The following is a 13,839-nucleotide window of genomic DNA, read 5'->3' on the forward strand; positions in this document are numbered from 1 at the left end:
TGATGCGTGATTGCATGCGGGCGCGCCGATTGCTGCCCATCCGGGCGAGCGAGCTGCGGCGGAGCGAGCAGAGCCACGAAACTGATGGAATGAGCAGGGCGAGGCTCGGCGTGGCCCTCACCTGGGCTGGCTCGGAAGGGAGCTCATGTCAGAGGTCGGGGTGAGGAGCAGGTCTCCCACGGGCGCAAAGCGCAGCGAGCAATCGGCAGCCAGTTGGGCGCGGATGCTCCGCGTCGGGTAAATCTCCTCTGCGACTGGCGCGGCTCGACCTCGGCCAGTCAGCATGGAATAGCTTGGCGCGTTTTCTATCATCATAGCTCGCAGCTCGCTCGCCCGCCACCGACTCCGACTCCGACTCGCACACCACACCTCACTTCGTCAATTCTCTTTGCTGCCGCACCGCCGCGGGTCTTCAGCTATGGCGGACCTGCAGGAGCTCTTCGCTCGGCTGAAAAGCCCATCGAACCCTGCCAGCTCGCCCGGCGCCTCGCAAACCACCGCCAACGCAAACACTTACCACCAGCCGACCGTGTCGTCGCCCATCTTCTCGCCCCAGCCGGGCGGCCCCCAGCCTCACCATACGTCTGCTATCGTGAGCCCGAACACCTCGGCCATGGGCACTCCGACTCCCGACCACTCCAGCAGCGATCGCACCGCGAGCCTGCTGAACCTGCTGAAATTCAACCAGCCCAGCGCCCCGTCGCCTCAAAACTACGACACGGGGGCCGAGCGTCGCCCGTCGAACAACACATTCCAGCACCCGGAGCACCCGCCTCAGCAGCCCACCCACAGCCGTGGCGTTTCTGCTTCTGACCTCGTCGCATCCTTCATGCGGAAGCCTCAGTCGCCTGCTGCCATTTCGCAGCCTGCGCCCACCAGGCCTGAATTCCGTTCCGACGCTGCCTCGTCTGAGAACCCGCAGGACTTGCTGCTTAGGCTTCTCAACCACCCGAAGCCTCCCCAGAACGACTCGCCTGCCCTGCCTCCCCAGCACGTTGAAAGAGACGTTTCGGAGAGCAGGGTCGATGATCTCGCTCGTGATCTTGCCGACGCCACGCTCGAGGCTTCCAGCTTTCCAGCCGAAATGCAAGCTGTGCCTCCGATGCACGCATTCGGCAGTGGTTCTCGGCCACCTGCAAACCAATCTACCGGCCCCAAGTCGCTGTTCACCTACGTCAACCCCTTCGAGCAGCTTTCGGCGTCGTCGCCGCGCCACCGTACGCCTAAGCCCGAGTCGCGCACGCACACGCCCAAGGTTGAGATTTTGAAGCACGGCCGCGAGAGCTCCCCTAACCCCGGCCCCGCTTCCAAGACGCGCAAGCTTTCTGGTGCTGGCTCCGCCGGCTCCGGTGCCGAGCCTGAGACAGTGGCTGAAGCTGTCGCTGAGGTCGGCCAGACTGTCGACAAGCAGGTGGAGGAAGCTCTTGCCGGCGTGGACATGAAGAACAAGGATGCCAATGGCAAGCAGCCGTCTGAGGAGACCTTTGATCAGAAGGATCTGGCCAAGGCCGTTCACGACGTCGCTGTCGATGCCAAGGAACAGCTCGAGGACAAGGAAACGCGTCGCGAGTTCGAAAAGAGCATGCCCAAGGAGCTCGCCAAGGCCATTGAGGATGTGGTTGAGGACGTTTCTCAGGAGAAGGTTGCCGACAGCTGGGAGAGTGCTGAGGACAGTCCTGGAAAGGACGACAATACTGTCAACGTCTTCAACTTCCCCATGCGGCCCTTCGTCTCCATTGAGCTTAAGAAGCTCAAGGAACCCCCGATGCCTATTCGTCAGGATAACATCATGGATATCGCCCGCTTGAAGAAGGACTTCGACCAGATTGACCGCAACCTGGTCACTGTGTCAAAGACCTTCATCGCTTATGCCCTGTCCAAGCATGGAGGCTTCCGCCTGATTCGCCAGGATACGGGCAAGTACAAGCAGGTTTTCAACACCACCAAGGAGCGCATTTTCAATCTGCAGCTCTGCACCGGTCCGCCCATTGCATCCTCACACGAAGCTGAGACTATCCTTGCTACTGGCGTCGACGGTTCCGTCTTCTGGACCACTGTTGCCGGTCACAGCGATACTTACGGCGAGGAAAACCTGGAGGACCAGGGCTTCATCTTCCCTCCTGTTCCCGCTCAAGACGATAACACTTCAGGCGGTCAGCTCAAGACTCGTGCCAAGAAGAGTTCCCGTCACCCCGAGTTCTTCGGTATCGGCCGTGGCAAGTCCATCTACCTCGTATGGCCTCACACTGCTCGCCAAGTCGAGTACACTGACTCGAAGACTCGTGTCTGTGACAGCGAGAAGTACCTTCACCACCGTTGCTTGAGGATCGTCACGGGCAAGGCCGGCAAGGATTTTGCGTTCAGCGAGGACGATACTGTCATCGCTTCCCTGGACAAGGCTGGAAGGCTGAGGTTCTGGGATATTCGCGAGTTGCTCACTGAGGGAACCAGCCCTAATGTAGGACGCATTGCTGCGAAGGAAGTCCGCAATCCCATCATGCAGCTGAACACTGTTGCTGCCGGCGATAAGTCATGGCCCACTTCTGTTCTCTTCTTGGACAAGGAGCGTCCTTGCGCCAAGGGAATTGCCCTGAGGTACCTCATCGTTGGCCTGAAGCAGAACCACACTCTTCAACTGTGGGATATTGGACTTCAGAAGCCCGTCCAGGAGATCAACTTCCCGCACGAGAACGAGTCCGACGCCATTTGCAGCGTTGCGTACCACCCGAAGACGGGCATCCTGGCTGTTGGACACCCTACCAGGAACTCCATCTACTTCATCCACTTGTCTGCTCCAAGGTACAATCTGCCCGCCATGTCGCAGGCTAAGTTCCTTGGCCGCCTTGCGGATAAGGATTCCGAGCTCCCCAGGCCTGAGTCCACTGCCATCATGAGTGGCATCCGTGAATACTCGTTCGCATCGAAGGGCCAGCTGCGCAGCTTGGAAATGCTGCAGGAGCCTGCCGCTTCTCCCGAAAGCTATGCTCCCGATGAGGCACCTCTATTCGAGCTCTACGTCATGCATTCCAAGGGCGTGACCTGCCTCGGCATCCGAAAGGAGGACCTTGGCTGGAGCAAGGAAAGCAAGGTGCTTCACCCCATTGACGCCGAGGCCAATGGCAGCATCGTCATCAATCCCATCCGCCTTTTGGCATTGACTGAAGGAACCAGCACTACCGAGTCTTCAGCCAACGGTGAGGTACAGCAAGGCACGCAGAGCAGCCGCTCTCGTCCTGTCCCAAGGGAGGTCGTTAAGAAAGAGCCTGCTAGCAGCAGGTCTCGCGCCACTTCTCAAGCGCCTGACACTGCGTCCATGATTGCTTCGACACTTGAGAGAGTTGAGAACCAGCAGGACGCTGCTAGAGCGGCTATCATCAATGGTAGTGAAAAGCCTGAAAAGAAGAAGAAGAAGAAGGGTGCCGCCGCGGCTGCCGACACGGCCTCCCAGGTTTCCAGTGCTGCCAAGCCTGCGTCCACCGCCCCTGCTACGGTTTCGTACGCCAATGTTGCCCAGCGCGCGAAGACTCCTCCGCCTGAGCCTGTGAAGGCGGTTGAGGAGAAGAAGGGCCCCGAGTCTGAAATTCCTGAGTGGGCCACTCGCCTCCTTGGTCAGGTGCAGGCTTCCAATGCCGCCACCCCTTCCACTAGCGCCAGCGCCAGCATCGACTCGGAGTCACTGAAAGCCCTCGAGACGAACGTGTCCACTGAGTTCAACAAGACCTTCACCAAGGAGCTGGAGTCCCTTTACCGCCGCCTTGATGATGACAAGCGTGTCCAGGAAGCCGCTGGTGCCGCCAAGATGGACGCTGTGTTGCGCTTGGTGTCCAGCACCTTGACCGAGAATGTCGAGAAGAGCATGTCGCGCATCGTGACTCAGAACCTCCAGAAGATCATCCTTCCTTCGCTGAGTGATCTGGTTGCCGCCACAATCGAGCGCCGTCTTACTGAGATCCTTGCTACCTCGGTCCAGTCTTCTGTTCCTCGCGAGGTCAAGCAGACGCTTCCTCATGCTGTCAATTTGGCTTTCAAGGATCCCGACACTATGCGTCACATCTCCGACTTGGTCGCTAGCAAGACCACTGCTCACATTGACCAGCAGCTGGCACATGTTCTTCGCAACACGATTGGTTCCTCTGTTCAGAACATCACCGTCAATGCTGTGCAGCAGATGGCCGCGGACATGGAGCGTCGTATGGCCGAGCAGGTCCGCCAAGCCGAGCTGCAGCGTCAGCGTGACGCCACCAAGATCGACCAGCTCACCGGCCTGGTGACGCGTCTCAGCGAGACTGTTGCCAGCATGTCCGCGTCTCAAGCCAACTTCCAAGAGGAGATTCTGAAGGTCCAGAAGCAGGTTGCACACAGCGAGGGCTCGGCTAGGGCGCCATCGACTGCCCCCCATTCTGCTGGCTCCAATGTCAAGAAGAGTGAGGGAGAATTAGAGCAGGAGCAGATCACGCGTCTGATGTCTGAGGGCCAATATGAGGAGGGTACGATCATGGTAAGTGATATCCTTTTGCAGATTCAGTGGCTCGTACATGCTAACTTCTTGTAGTGGCTTCAATCGCCTCGTCAAACTCAGCTTTTCGACAACCTGTTTGTGAGGTGCAACCCGGCTTACATCCAGAGCCTGACTCCTCTCGTCGCCCTGAGCGTCTCTGCTGCTGTAAGCTCTTCGTTGGAGACCAACACGGCCGAGCGTTTGATGTGGCTTGATTCCGTCTTCGCTTCCATCGACCCCACGGATACGGATATCAAGGAAGTTGCGCCGAAGATCATGGACGTCCTTTCCTCTCGTCTCCAAGCTGCGTACATGCAGATTGCCGAGAAGAGTCCTGGAGATCCCGTGCTGAGGAGAATTTCCATGCTCTCCCGCCGCGCCCAGGAATTGAAGAACGCCTCCACCTGAGCTTCTCAGCAACGCCTCTACCGCTTTGTAAAGCGACGGAGCGACACTTGCTCCAATCGAGGTCAATACTGTGTCCATCTCATGTGATGCTCTCACAAGGTGGACATGGTTTACCATTGGGTGGCCACGCGCACCTGAAGATGCTGAAATATGCTCTTCAGCCGCTGCCATTCGCCAGTGCCTCCCTTCAGGGCGTGCACGGGTTTACTACTACTAAATTGTTCTGATTTCTTGCTCTTCGATGATTTCCCTAATCAATTCCCTTGACCATTCCTGCACATCTGAGTGTATCCAGCATTAGATAGCACCATGGCCCTCCACGAATTCCCTTCCTTTGCTTTCGTCATGACCAGACAATCAGTTTCGGTATGGAAAAGAAAAAATGGGAGCGTCTCGAAGCGTGGTCGGATAGTCAGGGTCTTTCTCATGGGTATATGGATACACTCAAGCGATGCTCACAATTGCGAAACTTGCTTTTTTCACCTTTGCTGTTTTTTCTCGTGTTCTTAACGGCCACTGCCCACGTCACGCTCGCCGGCTTGATGAAGAGAAGGGTTATGAGAGTTGAACTCGTGGGTCCCGGTTCGATGGCAGCCGTTGGCCGGTATCCTTTTGCATTCGCTCTGGCGTCGCTGAAAATGCGGCTGCTGGGCAATGCTGAAATACGGTGCTTTCGGCGGGTCATCTGGAGGTTGAGTCGGGTACGGGTAATTTCTAAAGAAATGGTCTTTCATTAGCGACCCTCTATCTTTCTTTCCCTTCTGGGATGTGCATGCATGCGTGGTGTATCTGCCTCTTCTTTTTTTTCTCTGTGTGGACGTGGGTTGATGGATGTGGGGTGTGGCAAGCATGTTCACAGGACCTGGATCATAGACCTCGCGCCTCTCCATTCTTGCGGGTGCTGAAGTCTTTCCGGGTACCTACCTACCGTGCTAGCCTCATCCATTTGCTCTCCGTCGGCCCTTTTCGTTCTTCTCATTGCTTTTTCGTGTCGTCAAAAGGTCGTCGTCGGTTCGGAGTTTGCATCTCTGCAAAAACAAAAAAGCGCTTGTTCTACCTACTACTTTCTTTCTTTCTTTCTAGAAGGGATAATGGATGGATGGATGCGTCGGGAAGGGGGCGGAATGTGATCGAGTCAACTGCGGTAGATGTGTCAGGTGGATAATGAACGGGGACTTACCGGTCGATTATAAAACGCTCTCTTTCTCTCGGTGTGGATGCTGTGTGAGGTGCTCTGTACTCGATCGACACTTGTTCGTGACGAGGATTCGTTGGTTCCTTGAATACTGCACGCTACTACTGGGCGTTAAAACCGAACACTAATCTCTAGACTTGCCTCTGCGCTGGGCTGGAAGGAGGGGTGAGAGGGGCCGGGTGTACGTGTTGTGTACGTGTCGCTGGATGGTGGCTTGAGCAGCGTTGTTGTGGGATGTGGCGGTTCCTGCTTGGTTGTATGTTGGTGGTGGGCTCCATGATGTGTTTGTTGGTGGTGGTGATGATGGAGGGGTTGATGATGATGCTGAGCGAGTTGCTCCTGTTGACTGCAGGGGAGCGAAGTGAGAGGGGCCTCGAGTGGGGAGGGGGCACCAGCTGATGCAAGGAGTCGAATGAGCAAAACACCGACAGGAGCGTCCACAAGTGATGGTGATTTCTCACCGACGTGCATTTACTCGCTGTTCTGGAATGGAGAGCGGATCTCCAAGGGAAGGAGATGTCCGCCTTTTTAAAGGGGAGTAGGAAGGATGAGTCTGTGATCTGGGTACGAGGTGACAATTGCGGGGGACATGCGGATTTCTACTGGGCGGCTTTGTCATCGCTGCTGATGCACTGGCGGGCTAGCGTGATTATACAGGCGGAGTCGTCATATGCAGGGACGTTGTAGCTGTTGTCTGTGCTACGTTTGCGGCTCATGACGCTCGTGATGTTGGGAGGTGGGAGGGCGGCGAGTTACTTGGTGGGATAAAAGCATGGCTTGGGCCGTGGAAGGGTAAGCTGTGAGCGCCTCAGGTGGCATGCAGTACATACCACTTGGTAGTTAGTATTCGTGTTGCCTGATCTGCTTGTCAATCACTTTGGTCGGTCTGGTTCGCCGGGGAGGTGACTCAGATCGGGGCCGCCGCCACCATGTGCGAGGAATGTGTGGGAGCAGCTTTTGCTACTGATGATGATGACGCTCTTCAGCATCAGTCATGCTCGGGTGCATGTTCTTTGTTTGTTGCATGTAATGGTGGGCAGGAGGAAATGGCGCAGAGCCGCCTTAATAGGGCGCCGAGTCACCATGTGTCTTCACGGGTTGCTCGACACAAGCATCCAGTCTGCACCTCTCCCTCAGTTAAAGAGGATTGAGGGTCTAAACTCAACGTCTACAATACGCCTACACATTGGACACGAGTTACTCGTCTCCAACCACGCCTCCAAACACACCCTGCCAAAGAAGTGCCCACAACGCAACCCACAGGGCTCTCTGCAAAACCACTTCGCCCAATCCTCTCCCTCCATCTCCCGCACTCGCTCGCTTGTCATCTCCTCCCACGGCGCGTGGCAGATGGGGCAGCAGACACTCTCCTTGGCCTCAACCTCCTCCCTGTCAACGGGCTTGACAACACCTTTCTCGATCAAGGACTCAAAGCTGACACCCTCCTCGTCCTCGTCGTCGTCCTCATAGTCATCGTCATCCTCATCATCCTCGTCGAAAGCGAGGGACAAGTTCGGATCCCCAGGTCCAAACGATGCATCCCACTGCTCGCCCAGCCGACGCTGATTGACGTTATTCAAATACTCCTGGTCTTCATCCCCGCCCTCAGCCCGCCGCCGCTCTCGCACCCGCTCCCGCTCCTGCTGATCCTCCCGGTCCCTCCGCGCAATCATGTTATCCAGCTCTTCTATGCCCTCCTGGAGCGCGACGATGCGGTCGCGGAAAAAGAGAGCCCGCCGCCGCGCCCGCGCCGCCGCCTCGTCCCCGGACTCCACCGGCAACCAACTGGCGCGCAGCTGCTCGCCGCGGACGCCCTCTAAGAAGACGTGCAGGAAGACGCGGTTGGGGCGGCTGCTGACATCGTAGTACTGCCAAGTGGGGGTGGTGATGGTGGCGGCGGCGGCGAAGTAATCGCGCCGGAGGTCCATAAAGAGCCGCGAGATGGCAGCGACAAGATCTGCAATTTCGGTGGCTGTGGGGGTGGTGTTGGTGATGTTAGCGGTGGTGATGTCGCGACTCCGACGCTGGAAGGCGTGCGGTGGAAGGCGAGGGGGCATGGTAGGGGTGTTGTTGGTTCGGAACTGGATGGGGGTGCGGTGCTGGCTTTTAAGTAGGAAGAAGGTGTCGGAAATATGACTGCGCAGATGGACACTGCCTGCGCTCCCTTGGTCGTTGCAGGAAGTGTCCATTCATAACCACGTTTTGCTGTTGGAAGCGCCGCCGGCCAGAACTTGCCACAATCTCCGAATACTTTCCGCTCACAGCATAGCCACCTTGAAAACAAGCATTTATGGACGCTTCTCCAACTGACATATATCTGAGCCATGGTTGAAGGCGCATATCTTCTCAACAAAATCGTATCATACCAAGCACTTGCAAGCCTCTTCGCCCCCGAATACGGATTACAGTAACTGAAACTACACTTTTGGCCTATACAAAGTCGAAAGCGCCTGGGTGCTTGGAATCGAATACCCGTTCAACTCTACTATTGACCGCGACAGTGGTAAAATTTGCCCAGAAACGGTGTTGATTTGATTTCTGTCCGTAACATCAGCGCGCCAAAAAGCTACAAAAGATACGGCACAAAACGATGACATCGCACAAAACTAGTTGCAATGGAGACTGCTGCGTATACGAGCCATTTGCTGAGTGATAGCCACGAAGAAGTACTGTTTTCGGAACAGCGACGCTGTAAATACAGTTTCCTTTGAAACATGCAGCCCGAATTTACTTACACTACACAGAATCGATTTTAGCGAAGAAAATTATAATCTATTCAATCCGTGGTTCTTTGATGCTAATGTGGGAGAATTTGAAGGGAAAATAAGATTTTCCCATGTCAACTTAGGGTCAACACTTCCACACCACACATGCATCTACCGGCTCACAGTCACCGTGTAAACACCAACAGCGGTGTCAGATAATAACCATCATCAGCATTGCTCAAATATCTCATCATTGTTTCTTGCTTCGGACGTTGCCCATCATCTATGATATCTGCTGATTCACGAAGATCAGACAGACACCCTTGGTTCTGCAGTATACACCAGCACGGAGAGAACACACAGGAAGTGCGCAAAAGAATTTCCCAAAGCCAGCCAGTAGCGCGTCTAGAAAGACGAGCCCTTTCATATCCCAAGCCGTAGCGAAGAACTGTCTGCGATACTGCCCCAACGATCCCACTATCCGCATTTTATAATTAAAAAGCCCCACAGGTGGAGCCTGCACTCCGGCTAATCAGTAGATCAACTGACATTTCTGTTTCCTGTCCTCGTGCGTAACCAATCTTCCCGTGGGCAGATTGGCACGCACGAGCGCCCGCATGTTCCGTGCCACGCCGCCGTCAACCTTCTGGAAGCGCGTACGACGATTCCCTTGCTCTTATAAAGCAATCTCTACTGAGGATGTTGGTGTGCTACCGGCTAGTCACAGCTTGGGTTCAACCTTTCACCAAACAACCAGGAGTTTACTGTCTCCGTTCGCTTTTCCCTTTTCATCCTTTGTCTTTCTTCCCAAGTACTTTCCGAAAGCCACTGCAGTAAATTCTACTGATGATGAACCGCAGCATCAGAAAAGAACAATGAGCCACATCGGAATCATCATCTGCTGTGCTCGCTCATCACTACCGCCCTCACCCATCAGCATCCGTCACCACCACGAGACTCTCCCCAAAACATCCACCACAAAGCGAAGGAAAGCGCCAAAGGGCACGCCAGAGTACAAGGCTACCACACGCACCGACTGCACACTCGCTCAAACCCGCTGCCCTCCCCTCCAAAAAGGCGCGCAAGCAATATATAACCCGCCCAAACCCCCCTGCACACGAGACCGCCTGCCAGCCCGCCAGCCAGCCAGCCAGCCACTCACCTGGCGCCCGATGCACACGCTTGCCGCTCTCTCTCTTCCTCCCCCATCCTCTCGCCAATCATACCGAACACCGCTCATCTGCCCTGCTGCCCCCAGCACAACGCAGCACAGCGTGCGCTGTACAGCACACTTGCACGCATCAGGCGCCCCGTCCCGTCCCCATACATACCTACACAGAGAGCCGAGCCACGTACGTACAGTACTGACGCGTCCACCACGGGCGCACCCCACGTGCTGCTTACCGCCCACATAATATCTATCTACCCGCGCATCAAATATATTAAACGCCCTTCCTTCCCCCCTCCCCCCGCTATCTCCGCTATCTCACTCTGACTCGGGGAAAAGGATCCTGGAGGAGGAGGCGCTTAATTTTTTTTTTCCTTCTTCCCTGTTGTCCCGATGGAACTTGCGCCGATGTGCCTGCCCTATCCATATTATGCAAAAAGATTGCGCTCGAGACACACAACTTCCGACGCAGCGGACTTGAAACAATAATATGCGCTCGGACAATGTGATGTGCGCGCAGTCTGTCATCATCCCTGCTTCAGCAGAAAAACGCCGGCAATGAGGCAAGCCGCCAAGGCGATGATGTTTCTGTTCGGCTCATTGGTAAGTAAGTATTCCCCGGAATCAACCGATTTCACTTGCAGAACGAAAAAATTCACCCAATCAAGTCACACACCATTCGAGACGAGAATCTTCAAGGAAAAAATCATATCATCCAACACATGCGTTGTCAGACATACTACATTTGCTCGAGGTTTTTGTTGTTTTCCTTCTCCTCAGTTGTCTACCATGTGAATAATCCAAGACAAACCCCAAAGAACAAAATAGGCGCTTTATTTATACAACAGAAGTTTTTCCAAAAACATAAAAAGGGGGCAGAAATAGCAGAAAATCTCAAAAGATCATTCAGCCAATTCCCAGTCAGAAGTAGTAATGCAACATCCTCTCCTCCTCATCGGCGTGAGAGACACGCTTAGAACTGGCGGGCATGGCGGCGGGCCTTGGTGGAGCTCGAGTCCTTGGTGAAGTAGGTCTCCATGACGTACGAGAACCACTGGAGGACGTCCTTGACGGTGAAGTTGTCGGGCATGGCGGTCTCGGGGGTGGCGACGCCGCTGGCCGTGGGGATGGCAGTGGCCGCGACGGTCAGGGCGGAGCTGGGGATGGCCGAGGTCAGCTCGACGGCGGCGGTGGTGGTGGCCTCAGCGGCGGCGACGGCGGTCGACAGGGTGGTGGGGGTAGCAGCAGCGGCGGCGGCCGAGGTGCTGACGACGGCCGAGGTGGCAGCCGGGGTGGAGGCGGCCGCGGAGGAAGAGCCGGCGGCGGCGGTGGCAGAGCCCGAAGAGGCGCCCGAGTAGAGCGTGGGACCCGGGATCACGTAGGTGGAGAGGGTCTGGTAGATGTTGAGGAGGATACCCGGGTCGTCCTCCTTGTAGAGAGCAGTACCCTTGGTGCCGCCGGTGGTGAGGTCGTCGGTGCCGTCACCGCTGACGATGAGGTTCATGCACTGGGGGTAGTTCTGGGCACCGTCGGTGGAACCAGCGCCGTGGAGGGCGATGATCTCGTGGCGCAGGACGTAGTTGCCGGCCGCGATGCTCGAGGGGATGGTGGTGACCCAAGAGTTGTTGTTGGCGATCATGTCAGTGGCAGCCCAGGTCTGGCTGTCGACATCGAGACCACCGGCGTCGATCTTGACGAACTCAAGGGTGGTCTTGTCGACGGTGGTGCAGTCATCACCGCAGTTGGCGAGGTAGGAGATGACGGGGCCCTTGTGCGAGTCGGGCCAGGTGGTCCACTCGATGGTGATGTCCTCACCGGCCTTGACGGCGGCGCTGGTCTTGGCGTTGGTGGCACCCTTGTGGCAGATGATGTCGGCGTCGGCGTAGGCCGAGGGGGCGACGAAGCCGTTGTCAAGGTCGTCGGGGGTGGCCCAGCCGATGACGACGGGAGCAGGGGTCGTGTACTGCATCGACGGGTTGTAGTTCTGCGTGTAGTTGCCGTCAATGACGATGCCAGAGACGGTACCGTGGGCAGCGGCGGTGGCGGCCAGGGCGCCGATGATGCCGGCGTTCTTGAAGATGGCAGACATGGTGTTGGTTGGTTCTGAAAGGATTGGTGGGTGGCTGAATGAAGAGATGGACGGCTATCAAAGCGGCAAAGAAGATCCCAGCTTCACGCAGTGAAGAATGATCTGTTGGAAAGAATGTGTGTGGTCGGAGACCGGTGAAAGAATGGACGTAGACGGAGAAGGAGTGTGTCTTGGTGAAGAAGAAAGCGATGGCATTGCGGGCAGAGCCTCAGCTATATACAGGCGACTACACAGAGACTCGGCCGGTGGCTGCGGAGCCCATAGGGCGCGGAGATGAGCACGGCGGCAGCAGTGCTGGTGCTCTGGCGTTTCATGGCAGGGCAGAAGCGAGCGGGTGGTGAGAGCTGCGGGACGCAAGAGCCGTGGAGGGCAATCGGGAGGGGCCGAGGCCACGGAGAGGCGCCGTTTCTGGCAGAGCGTGGTGGATGATGCACGCAGGCATGGCAAGCAAGTGCATTGGCGAGATTTGAGGAGGTGTTTGGATGGAGGCTCGCGCGCAGCCCCGCCGTTTTGGCAGCCGGGCCCCTGCTCGCTTCGCTTTCCCAACCGGGCATGCGGGGCCCGGCCGTTGCGCTCGCTGGCCTCGCGCCTCTGCACTCTCCAGCACCGCCCTTCGCGATCGAACATCCCCTGCCGACGTGAGCACAATGGAGCCGCACTACCGCCAGAGGCCAAGCTTTGCGTCCAGCCCTCCCGCCCCTTACTGCGCTCCCGCCGCGCACCGCACAGGCAAAGCGCCGGCCCCTTCGCGTGGCAAACATCGTCGCATAACCGACGGCTGAGGCCGAGCATGAAACGCCGCCAGAACGCGTCTCCACCAACGCCGCCCTGCCTCAGCCAGCCCAATCTATCTGACGCTGCCTGCCCAGCCCGCGCAGCATCCAGCCAGCCAGAGCTCGCCGTTTCTTCTTTCGGCCCCAGCCTATTGCGCAGCCCACCTCCCGAATCTTCGGGCCTCGCTGCTTCCAACTGCATCCCCACCAGGCCAAGCTTCGATGTGCTGCTTGCCTGATGATTACCCGGGGGGTCCACGCCGGCAGCCTCCGTAGCATAGCCAACAGGCACCTCGCACGAGATGCGGCTGCCGTGGTTGCATGGAGCCGCGCGCGACAAGAGCCGAGCGCTAGGTACTGCATCCCAAGCCAACGCCCGGCCCGAAGCCTGCACCTTTCCTCGCCTCAGATGCCGAGCAAAAAGAGACCAATCGGCAGGCAACTGCCGGCAGCCAGTTTTCGCACCAATGGTCGGTGCCAGCCGCTGCCCCCGTCTGCCCGCCCCCTTGGGCCATATCGCTCCCCCATCACCGCCGCCCTATCCAGTCTAGCCCATTCGTAATGCTGCCTATAGCCAGTTTCCGATATAGAGAACACCCTTCTATTCGGCCGCCGTTACCCCCGAGTCAAGTCTCGCCCACTTGATGTGCCGTTCCGCCGGAGGCTTGTTTGCTCCCTCTTGTGTTCGAATAGGAGAACGCCACCAACGCAATGCCGCTCGCTACGTGTTCCCGCATGCCAGCGCCTCTTTTATGCTTCTTTATTGGAGCCTGTATATGGATGGGCCCGGCCAATCTCGCTGCTCCTTTTTTCGTCCTTCGCGAACAAGCGATCCGAGCCTGCTTTCGGACTTCTCGGCGCTAAAAACAGCTCCCTTCGGCCTTGGCCTCACTCTGTTGTGCGGGGCGGGTTGCTCGGTTCGCGTGTGAATCACTACCGAAATGCGTTGTTCATGCCTCCAAGCCTCACACCTGGCTGGGCGTAGGGATCCTCCTGGCGGTGT

The 13,839-nt window shown here is 57.0% G+C and overlaps 3 protein-coding genes across 3 annotated transcripts; 1 reads left to right on the forward strand and 2 right to left on the reverse strand.

Annotated features, from left to right (window-relative positions):
- Positions 1 to 418: 418 nt before the first annotated feature.
- On the forward strand, positions 419 to 4,906 carry SLS55_006675 (uncharacterized protein; the record flags this gene model as incomplete). Its single annotated transcript, XM_066778104.1, has 2 exons — positions 419 to 4,498; positions 4,553 to 4,906. The coding sequence occupies 2 exons, from the start codon at positions 419 to 421 to the stop codon at positions 4,904 to 4,906; spliced, it is 4,434 nt and encodes a 1,477-aa protein (XP_066632199.1).
- A 2,328-nt stretch (positions 4,907 to 7,234) lies between these two features.
- On the reverse strand, positions 7,235 to 8,368 carry SLS55_006676 (uncharacterized protein; the record flags this gene model as incomplete). Its single annotated transcript, XM_066778105.1, has 2 exons — positions 7,235 to 8,237; positions 8,364 to 8,368. The coding sequence occupies 2 exons, from the start codon at positions 8,366 to 8,368 to the stop codon at positions 7,235 to 7,237; spliced, it is 1,008 nt and encodes a 335-aa protein (XP_066632200.1).
- Positions 8,369 to 10,947: 2,579 nt separating this feature from the next.
- SLS55_006677 (uncharacterized protein) lies at positions 10,948 to 12,063 on the reverse strand (the record flags this gene model as incomplete). The annotated part of the gene is made up of 1 exon (XM_066778106.1): positions 10,948 to 12,063. One exon carries the CDS (start codon positions 12,061 to 12,063, stop codon positions 10,948 to 10,950), a length of 1,116 nt encoding a protein of 371 aa, XP_066632201.1.
- Positions 12,064 to 13,839: the final 1,776 nt, after the last annotated feature.

This window comes from Diplodia seriata (assembly GCF_021436955.1).
Source record: "Diplodia seriata strain FDS-637 chromosome Unknown scaffold_6, whole genome shotgun sequence".
Lineage (NCBI taxonomy): Eukaryota > Fungi > Ascomycota > Dothideomycetes > Botryosphaeriales > Botryosphaeriaceae > Diplodia > Diplodia seriata.